This window comes from Pelophylax lessonae (assembly GCF_965119305.1).
Source record: "Pelophylax lessonae genome assembly, chromosome: 2".
Classification (NCBI taxonomy): Eukaryota; Metazoa; Chordata; class Amphibia; order Anura; family Ranidae; genus Pelophylax; species Pelophylax lessonae.
In genome coordinates, this window is record NC_138769.1 from 418700084 (window position 1) to 418723414 (window position 23331).

The 23331-nt window shown below is 38.8% G+C and overlaps 1 protein-coding gene across 2 annotated transcripts in view; it reads left to right on the forward strand.

Moving 5' to 3' along the window:
• Positions 1-23331, forward strand: part of ALCAM (activated leukocyte cell adhesion molecule) — a 171136-nt gene that overhangs the window by 113173 nt on the left and 34632 nt on the right. The window contains exons 10-14 of one of the 2 annotated variants that reach the window (XM_082245396.1): positions 783-915; positions 3318-3451; positions 4431-4563; positions 5757-5795; positions 7545-7650. In XM_082245396.1, the coding sequence (XP_082101522.1) occupies positions 783-915; positions 3318-3451; positions 4431-4563; positions 5757-5795; positions 7545-7650 (545 nt within the window). The remainder of the gene's footprint in view (positions 1-782; positions 916-3317; positions 3452-4430; positions 4564-5756; positions 5796-7544; positions 7651-23331) is intronic. The other variant, XM_082245397.1, reaches the window with a different exon arrangement.

Here is a 23331-nt window from a genome sequence, read left to right on the forward strand (position 1 = left end):
ATTCATGATGTGCACTTTTTTTCTTAGCAGAAAGCTGAACAAAGCTTAAATGCTTAGAAGCCTTATTCTGACTACCATCCAGTGGCTAGATTTCAAAACCTGTAACGCTAATACAGAAAATGGCATATATTAAGATTTAAATGAGTACTTGTATTACTAGAAAGGTATATCCTTCACTTGCTGGCAAGTTGTACTCCTACACCCCCGCTACACTTTCATTATAATAAGTGCAGGTTATATTGGACTGCAAGACTGCAGATCTGTTATATTTCCTGGATTAGGCAACAATTCATATATCTATCAAATTAGTGCAGGTCTATTGCCCCTCCTTAAAGCATTTTTGTACAGTCACATCAGTGTGTTGAGACAGTAAAGTCTGCATTTTGAAAACTTGAAGTTTTCATACAAGAGCCAGTGTTCTTATGAATCAAGTACCGCTAAACTGCTGGAGAGTGTAATTAAGTATATGGCTGGAATGGGAAAATCCCTCACAGAATTTCACTAATGTATACAAATGTTAGGGAACCAATAAATTGCAGTTAGACCTCTGTCTACTACATCTTCACTACTCTAGTCTGTAAAGGTTTTACATTTTTTTTTGATTAAGTAATCTGAAGCCCCTGTCAATATGTACCTCACATAAAGGGAAGGGTGTATTGAATATTAATTCTTCATTTCAGTTGTCATTTATCTTTTTTTTGTGTTTTTTTTTTTTTTTTTTTTAAGCCTAAGAACATAGATATTGTAAACCAGAGCTAAACTGGTATTTTTTTTTTTGACAGAACCAAAAAATCCTTGCACAGCCATCATTCTCAAATCTACAATACAGAGATTCAGGTATTTATGAATGTGAGACCAGCCTTATGGAAGTTGATGGTCTGAGAAGAAAAAAGACACTAAGACTTACCGTAGAAGGTTGGTAAATTTAATTGCTAAAATACAGCAGTTAGATTGATAAAAAGTAATTTCTGTAAGTCAAGGTTTCCCAAATGTGTGCTACTCCTTTGCAGTTCCTTAGAGGTAGCTATACTAATGTATTTAATCAGGGCAGCATCATTTCTGAATGTCTACTCAAGCCAATGCCCATGGGAGCAGTTTCAGTTCACATATTAAACTAACATGCCTCTTCCATTATTTGTAACTGGAAATTATGGACACTACAATGAGCATATTCTTACAGTGAGAGAAATTTGTGTCAGTGGTAAATACCCCAAACTTTAGGAAGCAGTGCTTTAAGCAATATCAATGTGTGTTAGGCTGCTATAATTCATTTTGTGCACTTATTTTCTCAGCAGAAAGCTTAACAATGCTTAGAAGCCTTATTCTGACTACCATGCAGTGGCTAGATTTCAAAACCTGTAATGCTAATACAGAAAATGGCATATGTAAAGATTTAAATTGCTAAAATACAGCGTCTTCAGAGCCGGTGCTACCACTTTGCAAACTAGGCAGCCACCTAGCATGCAGTCATGGCCAGTTGTTGCTGGGTCCAACCCCCCACCCCCCCGGGCATCTTGCGCAAATACCCAGTCAGCGCCCCTGCTGCCACAACTGCGCCAATCAATAACAGCGCAGGATGTGCAGCAATCAAAGCTGTCCCTGAATGTATGGCGGCAGACAGCATCCACCACCGCCACCACTCACTGTTCTCAGTGCTAGGGTTTGGTTGGTAGGCGTTCCACATACAACTGCAGGAGAGAGCAAAATAGTCTAGCACGGGCCCTAAATGTTTTGTCAAGGTGCAATATGGTCACCTATACACAGTGAGTAAAATAGGTATTGAACACTTCACCCTTTTTCTAGGTAAATATATTTCTAAAGGTGCTATTGACAGGAACATTTTAAGACATGTTGGCAATAACTCATGGAATCTATACATACAAAAAAAAAACATGAGTTCAGAAATTGTTATGTGTAATAAAATGGAATGACACAGGGAAAAAGTATTAAACACATGAAGAAAGGGAGGTGCAAAAAAGGCAAGAAAAGTCAAGACACCAGCTGAAATCTGTCAGTAATTTGAAAGCAATCCTGCCCCTTGTCAGTGCAAATTAATATCAGCTGGCTCAGTCTCAACTAAATGACCTATAAAAAGGTGTCTCGTGATGGGTAAAAGCTAAGAGCTCTCTCAAGACCTTTGCACCCTTATTGTTACAAAACATACTGATGGCATTGGTTACAGAAGGATTTCTAAACTTCTGAATGTTCCAGTGAGCACTGTTGGGGCCATAATCTGGAAGTGGAAAGAACATCATTTCACCATAAACCAGCCAGGACCAGGTGCTCCTCACATTTTTTCTGACAGAGGAGTAAAAAGAATTATCAGAAGAGTTGTCAAAATTCCAAGGACCACTTGTGGAGAGCATCAGAAAGACCTGGAATTAGCAGGTACAATTGGTTTACAGAAAACAATAGGTAATGCAGTCAACCACCATGGCCTGTATGCATGCTCACCAAGCAAGACTCCATCGCTGAAGAAAAAGCATGTTGAAGCTTGCCTAAAGTTTGCTGAACAACATTAAAACAAGCCTGTGAAAAACTGGGAGATTATAGTCTGGTCAAATGAGATCAAAATGTAACTCTTTGGATGCCATAATACCATGTTTGGAGGTCAACACCCCAAAAACAATTTCAGCATACGGTACTGGCAAATTCACATGATTGAAGAAAGGATGAATGGAAAAATGTACCAAGATAAAAATCTGCTGCCATCTACCAGGGTGATGAAGATGAAACGAGGGAGGACATTTTAGCAAGACGATGATCCCAAACACAAAGCCAAGGAAAATCTCTCAAATGGTTTTAAAGAAAGAAAAGAAAGCTACTAGAATGGCCCAGCCAATCACCTGACTTGAATCCAATAGAAAATCTATGGAAAGAACTAAAGATCAGAGTTCATAGAAGAGGCCCACGAAACCTTTAAGATTTGAAGACTGTGTGCGTGGAAGAATGGGCCAAAATCACACCTGAGCAATGCATTCGGCTAGTTTCTCTATACACTGGCGTCTTGAAGCTGTCATTACCAACAAAGGATTTTGTATGAACTATTACATTTTAGTTAGCATGTTTAATACTTTTTCCTTGGGTAATTTGTTTTGGTTTCTTTGTATGAATTGCATGGGTTGTTACCGATTATGTGGTGAAAATTTAATGTCAATAGCACCTTTAGAAATATATTTACCTAGAAAATGGGTGACGTGTTCAATACTTATTTTACCCACTGTATGTGCAATATATTATATGTACTTATCGCTAATGGATTTCCTCAGTGAATGTATTTTTCTTTTAAATGCATAATTTGATTTTGCCCTTTAAAGGAAAACCACGGATTAAACTCTCAAAAAAGATAAATGCTGATGGAAGGTCTAAAACAATCGTATATGAGGTAGATGGCTTTCCAAAGCCTGAAGTGCAATGCGTCAGATTGGGCAATGATTTGTACCTGAACAAAGTAAGTGGTTATTTACCTGTTATAGTATACATACAACTTTTTGCATTTCCATTTCAGCTTAAAGTCTTTTTTTTAACATATATGAAGCATAATGTAGCAGTTGATCATGTTGCTTTGTGGTCCTGGAGTTCCATGCACATTTCTGTTGACAGATCTGTCGAATGGCAGCACTCCTAAAGCCCGAATCCAAGCTTCTCTTAAATGTACACATTTACCTCTCCGCCTGCCCTGGGACCCATTCCTGAATTGTAAATTTGCATTTATTTACTGATTATAGGTCTTAAAGTTATTCATGGTTAATTGGTTAAGTAGTTGTTTTTTACCATGGCAAATAGGGGAGAGTTAAATTTCTTTCTTAATTTTTGTTTATTCTTATTGCTTTCATAATTACAGATTCATAGAAACTTTTTATTATTATTATTACTATTACTCATATTGGAAATTTCACTTTAGCATCCAAAAAGCTCTTCAATATGTTGTATATCTGGATTAAAGCAGCAAAATAAATCTTTAGTGTGCCATGCCCATGTGTAAATGGAAGCCTGACAGCCTTTGTGTACAATAAAGAATGTCTTAAGTATTTTACTACCCATTGGAAAGGAAGTAAACTCCTGTTATGAATGTAGTATTTTCAAGCTAATTGTATGTCAGTTGGATTTTCTGCTCCATTAAAAAATGTAATGTAAAACAAAGGTTAGAGTCACAATTGACCCCTTTCAAGTTTCCTTTATATAGATCCCGTATAAATAACTGCAATGGCCTTAAATTACTCTAATTGGCTTATCCTCTATTATGTTTATTGGGAAGTGAAAACTGCAGTGTGTATGCAACACAAGTTATAGCTGCTGCACTGATGGAATGACCAAGATTCACACATGCAATAGCTTTTATGAGGCTTTATCTGTCACTGTATTTAATGTATTGCGAACCATTTGCCGAGAAAGCAAGAACTGACTTTACTGTATTTCTTTTATTACAGACTGAAGAGACTACGTTAAGCAATGGAAAATATTCTGCTAAAATTATAATTTCCCCAGAAGAGAATGTCACTATTATCTGCAGTGCTGAAAACAAATTGGGGCGGGAGGTCCATTCATTAAATGTCTCTGCTAGTAAGTACTAAAAAGGCCTTGCTGTGTAATTCTTGCCCTTGTTTCATGTTTGTCATTTTTCCAATCAATGTATTCATTCATAATTCTTTGTACCAAATGTTTTATTTCCATTATGTTACCACACTTGCACCTAAATAGGATTTCTACTTTACCTAGAAATTCGCCCAATCCCACTCTGAGCCTCTTAAAAATAAAGTAAAAGATAGCAGTTTCTACAAGATTCAGGTTTTCATGCTATCATTCACCTCAATTTAGCCCCCCTAATGGTTCACATTTTATTTGTCCTGCAGGTTTGCAAGTAGCTTTGCTAAGACACACCATAGGGCATCAGTAGCGGATATTCTCTGCTTTTATAGTTTGTTGTTTAGGGATTTCTTACAGACCGTTACTCTGTATGATAGGAGATGTAAATGACTTTTATATCTTCATAAAATCTAGTCCTGCCAGTGATGCAGTTCATATGGCACAGTGCTGACAAAACCGAATTGGGGTCTGTCCTAAGACTACCGATAACAATAACAAATTCATTCCTGGTGTGTAATGCATCTTCTTTCTGCTTATACCTGTAGTTCAGATTAAGGGGAAATGTAATACAGGTTTTGCATTTTATAAATAGAATACAGTATTTAAAATAAGCAATATAGTATATTTTAAACTATATTAGATCAATATGGTAATAGCTGGGATTCTTTTTAAAAAGTATTTTTTCCATTATACCATAGTCTGATATATGTTGTGTAGCATGGTGCGTATGGATGGAAGGATGGAGCAAAATTTAGTGTGGCAGCTTTGGTCCGAGTTAAATTGCTGCAGAAAGAGCCAATAGGCCTCTGAAAATGCATGATTATTATGGTTGAAGATCCTTTATTAGGTATGAAGATCTTGACTAATCCTTCTGATTTAAAACATTTCTTTGAAGTTAACTGCAAACTGGGAATTAATACTATGCAGTTCTCCTTTGTCTATATTAACCTTGCCATCATATATAGAGGAGGATTCTGTAAAGAATCTTTACTGAGTCAGTTACATATTAGGTGAGTGAAAAAGTAAAACATTTTCTCATTTTACTTGCACTAAGGGATACGTCTTTTTTACTGTTACAGATTAAAGCACATTATGGTGGTGAAGGTGACTTTCTTAGGTTATCAGGAATAGTTTTTTTTTTAATTTCACCTCTCAATTTTTCATTTCAGTCAGCTTTCCAGAATCAGATGATCCTATTGATAGCAGTGGTAAGTATAGTAGTAGAGTAAGGTCTTCTCTTCACAGCCTCTATAGTTTCCTATTTCTTAATATACCTTTCCTTAAAATCCTTCAGTTAGTTATGCTTTCAAACTGGCAGATTGTCTCTGCACCATATCCCTCATTATATATAACACTAATGAAAGAAAGAAACTGCTGGGACTTTTCAGGTGCTATAACTGATATACCGCATATATACAGAAAAGGTTTTACTAACATTTCCTTTTCATTATACAGATATTTATTACCACATAAAAACAAGGGCTGTGTATGTATCCACCAATATTATAATTTTATACAGTGTTTGTAGTTACAAAAGGTTCTACATAGGAAAATACCCCACTTATTCAGTGTTGTTCATATAAACCCATACAGATGAGCTCATTCATTTTGTCAGAAGCTGATTCCAGTGATGGTTTATGGGTAGCATTTGACCTATTAACCAGATCTGTGTAAATGTGGAGTGCATATACAGTATATATACTGTATTTACAGTGTATAACCTATCTATTTTTTTTATAGTATGACCATGTATGAGTCAATTAGCCTTGTTTCAACTCAACGGGAGAAAGGTGGGTGACACTGCTGGATTTGGTTTATACATGCTCAGATAGACCTGTTGGTAAAGTACTTTCCTCACATGAGATAATCCACATCTTTGTGTTTCAGTGTCAGTTCACAAGTTACACAAGCATTCATTCTGCCTTTGCATTAAAGAGTAGCATTTGAAGTGGAGATCAATGGCAGTCTATTGATAACATCCAGCAAGCACCACAAAGGCCACTCAAACAAGGAAGAGGCTGGACCCCAAACATTTGGGGACCTACTCCTTCCTTATTTAAGGGGACTTTTATATGATTTTGTATAATAAAAAGGATATTTTAGAAAATCTTCTTCTAAGTATGTGTGGTATATCAACTGTAGCATCTGAAAGGTCACCATAGCTTCTTGTTGGTGTTCTTTTCCTAATATCCTCATACTTTTGCTGTGCAAAAGTTCCATATAGGGGGACTATCTTTCTGCTGCACTTTAATTCCTAACTTCTTGTTCTACTACCTCAAAATAATGATATCTTATATAACCAGCAATCTTCTGTTTGGGAAGGTAGAAATATTTTGCTTTGGTAATTGCTACCATGGTATATACTGTAATTCAGTACATACTAAATAGTTGATGTAGTGTGGGGAAAAATACAATAAGGCTTCATGTACACTACAGCTCCTAAATATGAGGAGCCAAAGCTCCTAAACTCAACTCTGTAAAAGCCTATGTGTCCATGTACACATAGGCTTTTAGGATTGTTTAGGAACTGCTGCAGTTAGGGGACATTCAACCTCCCTCTCCTGAATGCAGAAGAATCTAGTTCAGGATGGGAATGTTTGGACCGCAAAATAGCAGTAAACGTGCAGGACCCTTTTGCGTTTACTTGTGGCCTGCAGTCACAATAGGCTTTGTGGCCTGCAGTCACAATAGGCTAAGTGTACATGAAGCCTTAGTATGTGTCTGTGAAAACTTGATATGGATGACACAACGTTTGAGAGCTTGTGTTAAAGTCACCACTGTTTCTCATGTTTTATGTGGATGAATTCAGCAGTGGTTACGCTGCACTGTTTAATGTCCTGTTTTTTTCTTTGTACACTTGTATATTTTGCAACACATAGGCCTTGATAATTGCTTCAACTGATTGCAAATTAATTAATCATTTTTTTGTCCCCCCTTCCCATAAACCACATTCCTAGGTGACAATAATGACCATGCAAAACTCATTGTGGGAATTGTTGTTGGTCTTCTACTTGCTGCACTGGTTGCTGGGTTAGCCTACTGGATATACATTAAGAAATCAGGGTAGGTTGAAATTTACTTTTTACCATTTTTCTTTTTTGTATTCTATTTAAAATGACTTATGAGAGGGTACAAGGAAGGTAATGTTATGTTCTGCTTACATTTCAATTTTATTTGGTAACCTTTATGTCTGAGTATGCCTATGTTTGTCCCAACCATGTTTATGTTCACTTACTGTTGACTAGCTCTCTACTTTTGCTGGAAGTCTGTTTCAAGCATCAACTACCATTACTGTTATGGTTGTTTGTGGTTTTTGCTTTCAAAATGTTCGATCATATCTATTTTTAATATGTTAAAACACAAATTCCCAGTTTGATTACTAACAGATTCTGGACCCTTCAGGTTGGTAGTTATTATGAAGGTAGGGCAAAACATTTTTTTTTCTTTTCATGTTGAATAGAGTAAGAGGGTTATAACCCTTGTCAGATTATTTTTTTGTTATCTGTGTCCCATTGCGGAGATTTCCCTTCACTTCCTGACCCATAGCCAAAACAGGAAGTGAGGAAATCCCTGCAAAGTAAGTGTCCCCATTGGAAGATTTCCTGTCTATTACTTTTCTGGAGACAACCAAAAATTTGGGATTTTCTTTTACTTTTACTTTCCATGATAATGGTAAACAGAATAGACTTTCCTAATGGGGGCACAGAAAGCAATAAAAACACAACAGCTGTTCCAATTCATCTCCAATCTATCCAAAACTAAAAAAAAAAAAAAAAAAAGTTTTGCATTTAGTTGTACTTTAAGTTCAGTAGTTTTATCATTTAACTTTTAAACTGAAAGTTGGGCTTTCAGGTTGTGACTACTTATGTACTAAGGATGCAATGTGGCCTGGTTTGATATTTTTCTTTTATTTCTTTCTTTACCCACCAAAAAGTGAACACAAAATGAAAGTAATAGCAAGTTTAAATGTTGCATTTGTTTGTTCTCTACATTATTTTTTTGCCTTGGTACTATTGGACTCTATGATTTATTTCAAAAATTTATCTATTTAAACAAATCCTGTAGACTGCTTTAAGTCTAGTGACCCTTGTATAATCATACCCATTGAGCAGGGTACAATTTAGTAGTGAAAACCCAATAAGCTACCAGTATGTTTTTGGTTCTTGGGAGAATATAGGAGCACAAAGAGAAACACAGACAAAGGAAGATATGCTGTTCTGTTGTTTTGACATCAGATACAGTTCTGATATCAGTGTATCCCTATTTCTGTTATATTGGCATGGCCTATTACTGTATGCTGTAGCTACATATATTTGGTTCTGGAAGTAAGTTTCCCAATCTTGTTTATAGTATTAGAAGTGGTCATTCAAATCAGCAATCAATCAATGCAGGCAGATGTGGCCGCCAATTCTCAACTGAATTATTGCTGCAATTATATAATTACAGTGACCTTTTCTGCTGCACTATAATGAATATACAGTATACATATATGTGTGTGTGTGTGTATTTGTATTTTTGTTGCATTTTATCATTTTTGGTAATATTGCATTTAAATTGTGGTATGTATATCTCTAACCGCCAAAGGCGCGTGCATCATTTTGAGAATTTTTATATTTTTAGTACCTGGTGATCTGTTTGTTATGCAGAACGAGCCTCTTTAATAATCAGTTCTGTATGGAATTTTATTTACTTAACCTTAACATTTGTTTGGATATCCTAGACATTTAAATCAGCCTGTAATATAGTTACGTAGTGTGGAATAGAAGTCTTCTATAAACAAAAAGCTAGATTTCAGAATCTGCATGTGTGGGTATATTGTGTGGAGGTAAAGTAGTAGATCATTTGTCCACCTGCCAGACACGTATTGTTTCAGCATGTCATACACAAGGCGCTTCCTGCAGCTAAAGTACAGCTTTGATTTATGCTTTGTCTGTAAGACATATGCAACATAGCTATTTATGGTTGTCTGTATATGTAAAATGTAGGATTTATTCCACATTCATCGTGCTTCTGTTTGATGTTCCTTTATTTTTCAAACGGCTGTATACACTGTTTGACAGTCAGATAAGTGTAGTGTTTATTTGGTATTTAAATACGTTCATGCAAATGTTGAACAGGCGCTTAAGTAGCTATGTTTGTGTGCTGTTGTACATTATTACGGTTGGATTTTTTACAAAACTTATATAGGTAAAAGATGAAAATTACTGATAAACCTATGCAAAAAATTTTGCCATTAGAACAATATGATTTTTCTAATGCTATGCTAAATAATGTTTCCAAAGTTGTATTTTTGTCTTTGCTAGCAGTTATATTAAAGTTATTTTTCTTCAGTACTTTCAGCTGTACTTATAGGCAATGACTAATCCTTATGTTGCTAGCCTTAGTAAATAGATAGCAAGGTATATTTTATTCATTAGTTTTAAACATTTTTTTTGTTTACATTTCTTCAGTTGCTTACTGGTTTCTGGCATAGGCCAAAATGATGTCATACCTCCCAGGGGTTTTCACAGACTTGTTTTTTTTTTTCATCTGGAGGAGGGGTTTCTCAGCTAAGCCTGCCTTCCTGCCTGCATACCCAATCTCCTTAAAATGTACCTACATACAGCCCATGTATATTGTACTGTGCACAAGATTTTCTAGAGCTTAATTACAGTAAGGATACATGGATTCCAGGAAGTACATGCTACATGAATCATCTTCCCCTACCCTACTCAGAGCCGTAGTTAGAAAAGCTGGTGATGTTTTTTTCAAAGTAATTTCTCCAAACTTCACCAAATTATTTAAAATCAATTAAATCATTTAAAATCAATTACTCCACTGTAAGAAAACATAATTTGGAAGTGGCACATTTTTTAATTTTTTCCAGGACTGGCCATCCTATACAACTCTGCACAAAAAGAATTCTCTAAGAACCCCAAAAGTTAATTGCTGGAACTGTAGTTAATTCTAGCAAAAGTAGGTGTCAAAGTGCATGCATTTACATTTAGAAGGAGTATGCACCTATTTAATATACTGTATACAGTATGGGAGGTGTACCAAGAAAAAGTAATGTCTCCAGAAAAAGAGAACAAGATTGTAGTTTGCCATTGAAAATATAAACAAAGAGCAGGCTGTTTAAAAGTGTGCTGCAGACTGATGAATTGAAGAGAGTTGTTTGGCCACACTATCAGTAGACATGTTTGGCTCAAACCAAAGACAGCATTTCAGGACAAGAATCTTTTACCAACTTTGAAGTACGTTGGTGTAACTCTTAAGACTTGGGGTTGCTATGCTACTTTAGGTGCTTGCACTCATTGATTCTATTCATTCTGCATCATATTGAAGTCTTGAGAATGAGAGAACCATCTGTTCAAAAGTTAAAGTTGAACAAGAAATGGATTTTCAACACAATAATAAGCTAAAGCACACAGGAAAGCTCAGAAAGAAATTGAGGGTTATGAACAGGCCTAATCAAGGCCAAGGCCCTAATTTGACTCCAATAGATATTTTGTGGGGGATTTGAAATGAGCTGTTCATGCTGGGAAATCAACAAATAGCATTAGGCTGGAGAAATTTCAAACAGAAGAGTGGTTAAAAATGTTAGATTAGAAAGGTAGGGGTGACCAGCGCTATGGAGTAAAGACCTTAGACAATGGTGAAGGTGTAAGCTGCCAACAACCAAACCCACAAGGGGTTAAAGTGTGAAATATATATGAAAGGAGGTTGTAACGGCGCTACCTTAAAGTGAATAAGTGCTTATTGTATGTGCCAACTTAAAACAAAGTGCCAATAAAAAATGTGTCATGAAAAAACGTTTAATTTAAAATAAAGTGCACTAGTGATTTGTGGTGTGACCAAGTTAGCTGGTTAATAACCTGGGCCCATAAGGTGCAACTCAGTAAAGTGCAAGTGCTGTGCTGCATATACTTAACGAGTAAGAAATAATGGGTTCCCAATGTGCATTTATTTTGTGATGACAGTTGATAATAACAGAAAATAAGTTAAATTCATAAATAAATCAGTGATTTAAAATGCATAAAGCAGTGAACATAAATTCATCCGTGCTGTGCGTGGAGTTTGTATTACCACTTAAGTGAAAAGTGCCAAATTAAATGAGAGAAAGTAATAAATAAAAAATGGGGTTGCAATTCTGTTGTACATCCACTAGATGTCGCCCCTAAGTATACGACCTGTGCTTGAGGAAAAAGATGGTCGGTTTCTTCCGGGGTTCTCCAGTGAGCCAAACCAGGCTTTTAGTACCTGGCAGTGGTGTCCTATTACACGGGAGTCTCCGGACAAAGTGGTGTGGGGGGTCCCAGCTGTGAGCAGGGGGCGGGGGAAGAGTCCTGTCAGAGTGAGTGCGCGGGACGGAGGGGGGGAGACACCTGTCAAAGTGTCGGCGAAGGGGGCTGGGACTTGTCCTGGAGTGAGGAGGTGGCGGGACTCTCTGCCACACTGTCCGGACTGGAGTGTGACGGCGAAGGGATTTCCTGCTCTGCTCCGTGAAGTCTCCGCACTTGTGTCACAGCTCCGCGCACGACTCCGCTCCACCTTTCTGACCCCTCACAGCCCCCCTTTGAATGAGAAAAATATACATTGCATCTTTTTCTTCTTGCTAGAGGAGAAGTATGAAAACAAAAACATACATTTAAAAAAAGACAAAATCGGGTAGATCAAGGTTGATCAACTTTGATCTAGTCTAGATCATGGTTAGGGCCAAAGGTCAGGATCAGTGCATTTTAGGTAGTATACAAAAACAGCAAAATGTGCGGTTATGTTTCTATTGTTATTTGACCCTACTGTGGCTCCAAATGACACATAATATATAGGTAAGTTGTATTGCTGCTGTTGCCAAGGTAGTAGGAGATTTTATTTTGGGTTGCTCTTTGGTGGAAGGCTACAGTAGTCGTAAGAAATATACAGCTAAATGTTTACCCCCTTCCTGCCCAGGCCAATTTTTAGCTTTCTGCGCTGTTGCACTTTGAATGACAATTGCGTAGTCATGAAACACTGTACCCAAACAACATTTTTATCATATTTTTCACACAAATAGAGCTTTCTTTTGGTGATATTTAATCGCCACTAAGTTTTTTTTATTTTTTAATAAAGAAACAAAAAAAAACATTTTTCATAGTTAAAAAATTGTGCAAACAGGTAATTTTTCTCTTTCACTGATGTGCGCTGATGAGGCTGCACTGATGGGCATTACTGGTGGTCACTGGTGGGGTGCCACTGATGGGCACTGATAGGTGGCACTGGGCACTGATAGGCAGCCCTGAAAGGTGACACTGATGAGGCTCTGATGGGCACAGATGAAGCTGCACTGATGGGCACTGATGAGGTGTCACTGGTGTCACTGATGATGAGGAAGCACTGATGAGGCTGCATGTATAGGTGCCACTGATGGGCAACTAATAGGTGACACCGATGGGCTCTGAGAAGTGGCACCGATGGGCTCTGATAGGCGACACTAATAGGCAGCATTGGTGGGCACTGGTAGGTGGCACTGATTAGCAGCTCTGGCGGGCACAGAGTGGGACCGATGACCCTGTAACTGTCTTTCTTCTATTCAATGTGCTGATCATGAGGAGAGAAAAAAGCAGATAACCGGCTTCTGTTTACTTCAGTGATCAGCTGTCATTGGCTGACAGCTGATCACATGGTAAAGGGCCACTGCCATTGGCCCTTTAACCTGTTCTATGATCAGCCGAGTCTGAAGGACTCCCGCCATCCGCGCGCCTGCAGGGGGAGTGCGATTATGGGGGGACATCTATTGAGGCCCTCCCGACACTGGAAGCCCATGCTGTAGCCGTCTTTCAGCTATAGCATGAATGGAAATATGTTTAAAAAAAAAAACGGGACATAGCCATTACCGTTTACCAGCAAATTAAGACCCAATTTGTTCTGGAAAAAAAACCCCCAAAAAACAAGGTATTCATCTGGATAAAGTAGGTAGTTGTGACAATATGTACAGTTTTACTAACACATGCCAAGGTTGCAGAACTGTTTTCAGGTGTTAAGATTTTTTTAGGCTCGGTTCACACTGCCCCAACCTGAAAGTCACGCAACTTATGGTAAGACTTTGCCAGGAGACTTCCTTGTGACTTGAGTACTATTTTGAGGCACAAGTCTGATAGAAGTCGCCTTGAAGTAGTACAGGAACCTTTTTCTAAAGTCAGAGGGACTTCAGTAGTACTAATTAAGACAGCTCTCATTGACTAACATGGAATTTCACATATCACATTTGTCTCACAAGCCGAGATCCCAAGTTGTGGCAGTGTGAACCGGAGCCTTACCTACGTCATGAAGTGGTTAAAGACAAACAAATCTTGTCTTTTTCAGTATTTTATAAACAAAACTTGGCGTCCCATTCAGCCCATGTTCACATTGGAGCGACTTGTCATGCGATTTGACAGGTCAGATCGCATGACAAGTCTCACTCTATTGCCGCCAATCAGTGTGAAACCGACTTTGTGGTGCTGCACCAATTTGAAAAAGTAGTTCTTGCACTACTTTTGGCAATTTAGGGTGTGAGTTGCATAGACATCTGTGCATGAACCTGCACATATGTCTTCCAAGTCGCACTGAAATGCAGCTTTGAAATTATTTGATTTTAGATGAAGTTGCATTATTTCAAAGCTGCAGTTAATGTGTATGATGAGGTCTCCAGGATTCTGTTTATCCAGCATAGATAAGCTTTTGAAATAAGCATAACTGATGATTCATTACTTATTCAGTAATTGTTTTACTGTGAATTTAAGTTATTGTGAAGTGTGTGAAGATTAACTGAAATACACACCACTTAGATAAAAATTAGGACATGAAAGATATGGTCATGTGTCATCTATCCTGTTGCACAGCATAATTTGATGGTACAAGGAACTTTCTTGCTTTTTATGAAAGGATCAGAAATGTAATGAAAAATTTTAGGGCTGCAACTGACAATTATTTTCATAATCAATTAATTGGCCGGTTATTATTTCGATTAATCAACTAATCAGATAATAACCTTTAAAAAAAAAGAAAAGTGTGGTGTATAAATTAGTTTATATGGTGGTTTTTGAAAAAAGACAATTTATTCATAAATAACTAAATACAATGGTAAATATAAATAACCAATTTAGGGGGTTAGGGGGAAAAAAATCTCTAATCCACTCTTTGAATAACAGACAGAAGAGATATACTGTATATACTAGGGAGGTTGAATATGGTAAATATCATCAGACTCAGATCAAGTTTTTATTTATTGATTTATTTATTTTTTTAAAGAAAAAAAAAATGAAACAGTTTTTTGCAGATTTTCAGACAGAACTGTAATATATTATGTATGACAGACTCCCTTTTCATAGGAAGGTGGCTTGATAAAAGCTACCTGCGCCTGCTGTCACATATTAAATCAATAGTGCTCTTCGCTATGGATAAAATTATATACTAAAAAACAACCCAAAGTGCTGCTGTTCAAAAACATTTTTTTAATTTCTTAAAATATGAAAGTGCTAATACACAGCGCAAAAAAGGTTGTGAATATTCAATAATATTAGGGATATCATCAATATTTGCTCTAGAGTGCATATAAAGAATTAATCTATAAAAGTGCAACGTGCCAAAAAGATGTGCTATGATAAATGCAAGATAAAATATCACATACATAAATACCACACTCAATAGTGAGTAATAAATAATAATTGATAATAATTCTACGTGAAAGTCCAGAAATGTTAAGAAAAGTGCTTTAGCAAGTAGCCAGTGAAAAAAATCCAAAGTGCTTAGGTGCTGAGAAATATGTGCAAATCCATGTCAGCAATTGAGTGCAGTTTGTGAAGATCCGCCCCCTTTGAATGTTCCACTTACCGGACTAAAAAGACCCCTGGGCAGTATTGCATAAGGGTCAAACAGGCTTGTGTCCTAGTAAGGAACTGGATAGATATCCTTGGATGCTGATGGGGAATAGTTCTTCCAACAGATATATCAGCCCGATATGAGGCCATGGGGGAAGGAAAGCTCACAATAGTGTAATTCCATTTAACATATTTATTGAATAAAGAAAAAATATTACACTCACATTCTCTGAATGGAAACAGGCTTTGTATAGTCAAATGCAGATCCTATGTGACACCCAGGCTGCAGTGCTCGCTCGGGATATTGCTTGGTCCCGGCGTGTGTTCCACCGCAACCAGAAGTGACGTCGCGGCAAGCGTAGGACCGGAAATTGCGTCGACACTTTTCGCCCTCCTCCAGGGCGTTATCACAGACGTATTTGGTCACATATGCTGGCCATACAAAAACAATGTCTTCCTTCAAAAAAAATGCTATTTTAAGAACAATTGTTTGATTTTCAAATCGTTAGTGGGGTCAAATCGACGTTCGTTTTCGACCATAGTGACGGGAAGATTCGAAAGAGGAGAATAGAAAACTTCTTGCTCAAAGGAATTTTCAGACAGAGTATGTGGTTTTCGTTCAGAAATTACATTATTTTTAAAACTGAATGTTAAAAGCAGGTGAAGCAAGGTTCCTTCAGCGAATGTACAAAGATTTTTCGTATGAATATTCTCGTCCAAAAATCGAAGTGTATGGCCAGCATAAGGCTCGGTTCACACCTATGCAGTTTGCTTTACATACTTTTTGTTGTGCGTTTTGTGCAGGCGATTTTTCTGCGTTTTGCATTTTGTATGCTTTTTTTTTTTTGGCCAATTTGATGTTAGGCAGATTAAAAAAAAACAACAAACATGGTATACTTACCTGCTCTGTGTAATGGTTTTGCACAGAGCAGCCCTGATTCTCCTCTTCTAGGGTCCGCCCACTGACGCTTCTGGCTCCTCCTGCCTTCAGAGTGCCCTAATAGCAAGCTGCAAAGTATAGTATAGATTGCTCCTTATAGCAAGGTAAAAAACTTCTGCCTTTAGAACCACTCACTTCCTGCCCAGCACTACATGTCCCATGAGGCATTGCTCCTCACACATTCACAAGTTCTAAAGCACTTACTGACATCTACTGAGCTGTATGTGTTCTGCACTGTGTCTTCTGATATGTAAACAAATAATGCATTCTGTATGCAGGCCAACTAATCGGCTGACCAACTAATCGATTATGAAAATAGTTGACAACTATTTTCATAATCGATTAGTTGTCCATTAATCGATTAGTTGTTTTGGCCCTAAATAATTTTTTTTCTTATTCAATAGTCAATACTTTAAAAGAACAATTTACAGAATGTGCAATGTTAGTTATCTGAAATTTAATTCTAATTAAAAAAAAAAGGCTTTTTTATTTTTTATCACCCATATCCTAAGGTTTACATCCAGTGTTTGTTAATTAGCTGTAAGCTAATGATTATCATAAATATGCAGTATATGACAGCACTAATAAAAATTCATTTCTGATATTATTTGTCAGGTATACAGTGAGGGTTTTTTTTGTTTTGTTTTCCTCCTTTGGTGACTACAGCAGAAGTTCCCTTACTGTCATGCAGATGTTCTAAAATACCCAGAACTGGCTTTTCTCTGACTGATGTGAATCCCTGTTGAGGAGATTCCCCCTCACTTCATTTTCTTGCATACACTGTAATTATGAAAAGAAGTAAAGAAACGTTTGGACTAATTGGGATAAATGAATAAAAATCCTGAAGGCAATCAGTTTTCCATCCTACAAAAATGGTTGGAAGATAACGCAATTTCCCTTTTCCTCCCAAAAAGGCCACAGGGCAATAAATGCCTTACCAGAGAATTTTATCCCTTATATTCTCTAACTTAAAAGCAATGTTTTGGCTGGAGTTCTATTTGAAATATTTAAACAGAAATATAGAACGTTATCGTTTATTCTGTCTTACTAGGTTATTTTTTCTAGCTAAGAATATGTACAAACTTCTAAAAGTACATATTTTAATGTTTAATTTCCACCTGACAAATGATGTAGTTATCACTCTTTTCTGAGAAAATGTTGCCAAGCAACTCCATATTGATATCTCACCTTCTCAGGGTTGGTGGAACAGTGTGTGAAGCTTTTTTGAAATTGTTCATAAAATTCATTATTTTATTCTACATACAAGAAATGTGCAGGTGCTGGATCCCTTACCACAAATATCTGATTGGGAAACTCCTACTTAATGACCCCTGAACTGTGATCAGATGATTGTGCTTGGTCTGTGACACTACTCCCTACTTGCTACACTGCACAGTGGCCCACTGGTCCTACTAACTATTAGTGTTTTCCATTTTTATGTGTAGCGTTACCCATGCAAGGGCATAGTTTGTATCCCATATTTTCTTTCCTGCCAGTGCAATGGCAGCTAAACACACAAAAGAGTTCACTCCTCGGGCTCAATGAGTAGTCTAATGGTTGTATTTTTTGTGTTTGCTTCCGAGTAACTTGGATAGGACGGGGAGTCGTGGGATACTCCATAATGCTGAACGCGGCTACTTCTTAGAACAATTCCCTCAGTCGGTTCCCAGGGAAACTGACAGCATTGAGGCCCCATAGACCATGCCCCTAGGCCAGACCGAAGTCTCAAAAATGCACCAAGGGGTTACCAGCAGCACAGTCTCCCAGGTTCTGCTCTCAGGTCTGTACTCACAAATCCTTAGGTAGCTGGATGCCTCCTGCATGAAGCAAACATTTGCAAAGTGGACTCTCTAGACTGATCCCTGGGTGAGATTTCCCCCCTCTTCTTTAGCCTCAGAAATTTTTTTGTGTGGATAGCTCCCCCAGTTTTGGGTTGGCTGGGACCTTACTGAGCATCTTGACAGTTGTCAGCTAAGTTGCCTGGGAGAGCAATATCCCTCCAGGCTGGGTGTCTCTCCTACTGGAACAAGACACTGACTCCTCAAGCCCCCAAACAATTTGTTCTCTCCAACCACCTTCTTGGCACGCCTTCCCAGGAATTGGCTGGGACTTCATAAATATTGAGACTGCTCACTTAACCTGCTCCACTCCTATGTTCTGGAGCTTTCCAGAAAGAGAGAAGCAGCCTGTAGGATCTTGATCATCCCAAAGCAATCAGCCACTGCTCCACAGAATTCACAGAAGCACAATAACTAAATTTGACTGATAGCCTAGCACCTAACTAGGAGGGTGCTACATATATTTACTCAGATTTGATCAATTCATGATCCCCCGCATTATGTCCTGTGTCCCACACAAATGAGAAGGTAAGGAAAAATTCCCTCTGTAGCACCATATCTGAACTGGAAGAACTACCATATGGGTACTACAGTACCCATATACCTAACACTGCTGCCCCATGCCATGATACCTGCATTGCCAGAACCAGAATTGAGACTAGTGAAGATAGAAAAGTCCCTAGACTGACTGCTGCTACATGGCCATAGTTTATTTCTTTCATGTTTTCGCACTTTTTTTCTGTCCATTCACTTTTTTGGGGGTTTTTTTTTTTTCTTTTTTCTTCTTGCAGAAGGGCTAGGAAGCAAAAATGTGGAAGCGATGGGCAGGAGCTGTAATTGGCAGTAATTTCTAGCAGATTGTTGTCTCCTGCAGTATGTCTACAGTCCCTGAGCACCTCCTGTAGCATGTCTGCACTTTCTAACCACCTTCTCTAAGTGTGTTTGCAGCTGAGGGGACAGTTATGCATTTCAGTCCTGTGTTTCACATTTCCTGGAACATAGCTTTGTAAAGCATTTGTGTACATTTGTTTGCTTCTGAGCTGCTTTTCTTTCCAAGAAAATCAATATTAATGCAGATGCAACTGCAAAGCAACTCAAAGGTCAGCCATAAACAACTTGATGCACCAGAAAAGCATGCTGCATTTTTATTTATTCAAATGTCCATGACCCCATATATTTAATTGCCATGTACACTGTGACATTTCCTATGCCTGTGTACCATGTGTCAGAGTGGCCAATTTCCATGTTATGTTGGCATGTACCTTTGATAAAACTAAACTAATGGTTAATTGGGTTATTCAATGATGTCTTAGTATAATTGGCAATATGACAATAATCATTCTGATTTACAACTTGGATATTTAGGAGTGTAATATTGTTTGCTTTCAGTCTCACACTGCTCGCTGCTAGCACTTCACACTGAAGGTGTTAACATTTCAATGGGTCTGGAATCCTATTGATAACACAGCATCATTTTTCAGAGACCACCTGCTGCATTGGCTTCTAAAGCTCAAATCCTTCTTAGCTTTAAGGATGGTAGCCTATGAAAAGAATCACATAGCAGCAGGCAGGCATCTGAAGAACAGCACTGCATCATGCCAAAGCCAGCAGTACATATAGATTCAAAGCAATTACCTTCTTGACTTTTAATAATTTGTCTGCCAAAGCCATTCTTGCGTCAGCATGCATACTTCAAAATGTTTTTTTATTGTTGAGCTCAGATGTGACACAAATGTGTGACTATAGTAACAACAGATTGGTCTGCATGATTTTTAAATAAGATTAAACATTTTGTCTCTTTAAGCCCCCTTGTCCAACATAAATAAGTATGTAATTTCCCTCAATTTCCCTCAATCACCTTCAGTTTGTATCAGTTGAATATACACTATATTACCAAAAGTATTGGGACACCTGCACATAAACTTTATTGGCATCCCAGTCTTAGTCCATAGGGTTGACTATTGAGTTCGAGCAGCTATAACCACTTTAACTCTTCTGGGAAGTCAGTCCACGACGTTTAGGAGTGTGTCTATGAGAATGTTTGACCATTCTTCCAGAAGCGCATTTGTAAAGTCAGCCACTGATGGGGACGAGAAGGCCTGGCTCGCAGTCTCCCCTCTAATTCATCCTAAAGGTGTTCTATCGGGTTGAGTTCAGGACTCTGTGCAGGCCAGCCAAGTTCCTCCACCCCAAACTCACTCATCCATGTTTTTATGGATCTTGCTTTGTGCACTGGTGCGCAGTCATGTTGGAACAGGAAGGGGCCATCCTCACACTGTTCCCACAAAGTTGGGAGCATGAAATTGTCCAAAATATCTTGGTATGCTAACACCTTAAGAGTTCCTTTCACTGCAACTAAGGGGCCAAACCCAACCCCTGAAAAATTACCCCACACCATAATCCCTCCCCCCCCCCCCCCACCGAGGGATTTGGACCAGTACACAAAGCAAGGCCCATAAAGACATGGATGAGCAAGTTTGGGGTGGAGGAACTTGACTGGTCCTTACCTCAACCCTATAGAACACCTTTGGGATGAATTAGAGCAGAGACTGAGTCAGGCCTTCTCGTCCACATCCGTGCATGACCTCACAAATGCACTCCTGAAAGAATGGTCAAACATTCTCATAGACACACTCCTAAACCTTGTGGGCAGCCTTCCCAGAAGAGTTGAAGCTGTTATAGCTGCAAAGGGTGGGCCACCTCAATATTGAACCCTACGGACTAATACTGGGATGCCATTAAAGTTCATGTTTGTGTAAAGGCAGGTGTCCCAATACTTTTGGTAATATAGTGTATATTCCAGGTGCATCTGAACAAAATATGTTTTAAAGATATGTTTTACTGTTCATTTAATTTTGCTACTGCCTAAGTAGAAGATGCCAGCAACAGCAGAGTGAGACCTTTGTGCTCTGTAGGGTAAGCAGTGCAGTGTTCTGATGCAACCACTACTGAGTCAGACCTATAGCTTTGCAATCAGCTTATGCTCTCTGCAGATTGGAGGGTTCTAGCTTTGGTGATGTGTGCAAACTCTGTGCTGCTTCCCCACAGAGAGCAGGGGTCCCACTCTGCAGTATACTGGTAGGACACAGGCTTTTCTACTCTACCTCTTCCAGCCCAGTCCCAGCATCGCTTTATCAGGGATTGTATGCCCAAGGAGGGTTGCTTGATCATGTGTCCTCTGTGATTGGATGTCACAGTGGTCACATGATCGAGAGCTGGTCATTCTGTTCCCAATGAATACTAGAAACCAGGAGTTGTCTGTGACAGCTCAATTACAGTGCTGGGAGCATGCAGCGATTGTACTATCAGAACAGAAACTTTGACCGCCCATTAATGTTTATATTCTAACAACCCTCTTTGTCGCTGCACATTGCTTGCGCAGCAAGAGGTTAAAAAAATAAACATACTATAAAACTGCATATCTTGTATTTCATATTTAGTTAGCTTAAACTGCGTTTCATTGGGCTTTAAGGAAATTGTCTTCTTATAGTTATATATTTTATTAGCTCTGCTTCTTTGGTGTTTGTGAAAAAAAATACTTTTAGCTCTATTAACTAAAAGCATATAGCTGTCATTATGAACCAAGATTTGTTAAATTAGTCCACTTTAGAAAAGTCATGCTTGTATTACCACTAGAAAGCAGTTTATTATACAGCACACCAGGTGTGGACAAACCTATGAGCCCAGAGGCCTCCTGGCTCTTTAAGATGCGAACACTCAGAAGCTTATACCTAAAGGCCTCTTTGTAAATCTATTATAGTGGAACTATATATATTTTTTTTTTACAAACAAGGAGTGCTTTATTGAGAAAAAACATAACAAGACAAATGAATATCATACAATAAGTCATAACACAGTGAGAGTCGAAGACAATGTAAACATACAGCAAGGCAACCAACAGCACATAACGATCCACACTATATAACTAGGAAATTAAATAGATATCCCGGAAGGAAGACAAGACAAGTTCAGGCAGCAATAAAACCCAGAGGTAAACTAGCTCCAGAGGAGGGGGGGGGGGGGGAGACAGGTAGTGAGAGAATAAACGGAAAAGAGGGAATAAAGAAAAAAGAGGGGGGGGATTAGAGGGGGAGGGAGGGAGGAACCACAGTCTTCTGGAATCAATCAGTAGTCCAGGGCGCCCAGACCTTGTCATATTTCCAAGGGCAGCCCCTATTCATATAGGTCAGTTTATACATAGGCAGGTCCGCATCCACCAGCTTGAGCCAGGATGACACAGCTGGAGGAGAAGGGGAGGACCATCTAAGAAGTATGTCCTTCTATGCATAATAAAGGAGGTATGAGATCAGCAGCTTAAGAGTGGTGTGTGCGCTGGTCATCATCATCATGGATTCCCAACAATGCCAGCACAGGGGAAACCTGGAGAGAGAGCCCTAGCCGAGTATTAATGACCCCAAAAACATCAACCCAGTATCCAGCTATTACCGGGCATTCCCAGAACATATGTATATAAGTTGCCGGGTGGGCATGATAGCAAGGACAAGTAGGGTCCCGCTCAGTATATATGCGATGCAACTTCACAGGGGTATAGTAGACCCTATGGAGAAATTTCACCTGAATTAGTTTATCCCGGGATAGAATAACCAGCCTGGGACCTGATTCTAAACATTCCTCCCAATCCTCCCGCTCCAGGAATGGGAGATCAGTCTGCCACATAGTCCAAAGCCGTTCAACTCTAGGAGACTCCATCCCCAGAAGCGATGCATATAGAGAGGACAGAGGTTTCTGCAAATCCCCCCGGGACCAAAAGCTTTTCAATTGGGTCAGGCTAGAGGAGAGGGGGCATCTGAAATTGAGCCTGTACTGCATGACGCAATTGAAAGTATTGAAATCTCATCCACAGAGGCAACTTAAACGTGTCCCTGAGTTGGGAGAATTGCAGGACCCTACCCGACGGCATGATATCCGCCGATGTTTTCACCCCATATCTCGCCCATACCTGTGGGTCTGGGAGCAAGCGCAAATGAGGCAGAGAGGGGTTCCCCCACAAGGGTTGAGCAGGAGACCACTGATTGGGTTGGATATACTTGCGACGAGCTGCAACCCACACCCGCCAGGTAACACGGGAGGGGCCAGGTACAAAGTCGTACGCCCGCGGGCCTCTATAGACAAAATTCCTGAGGTCCAT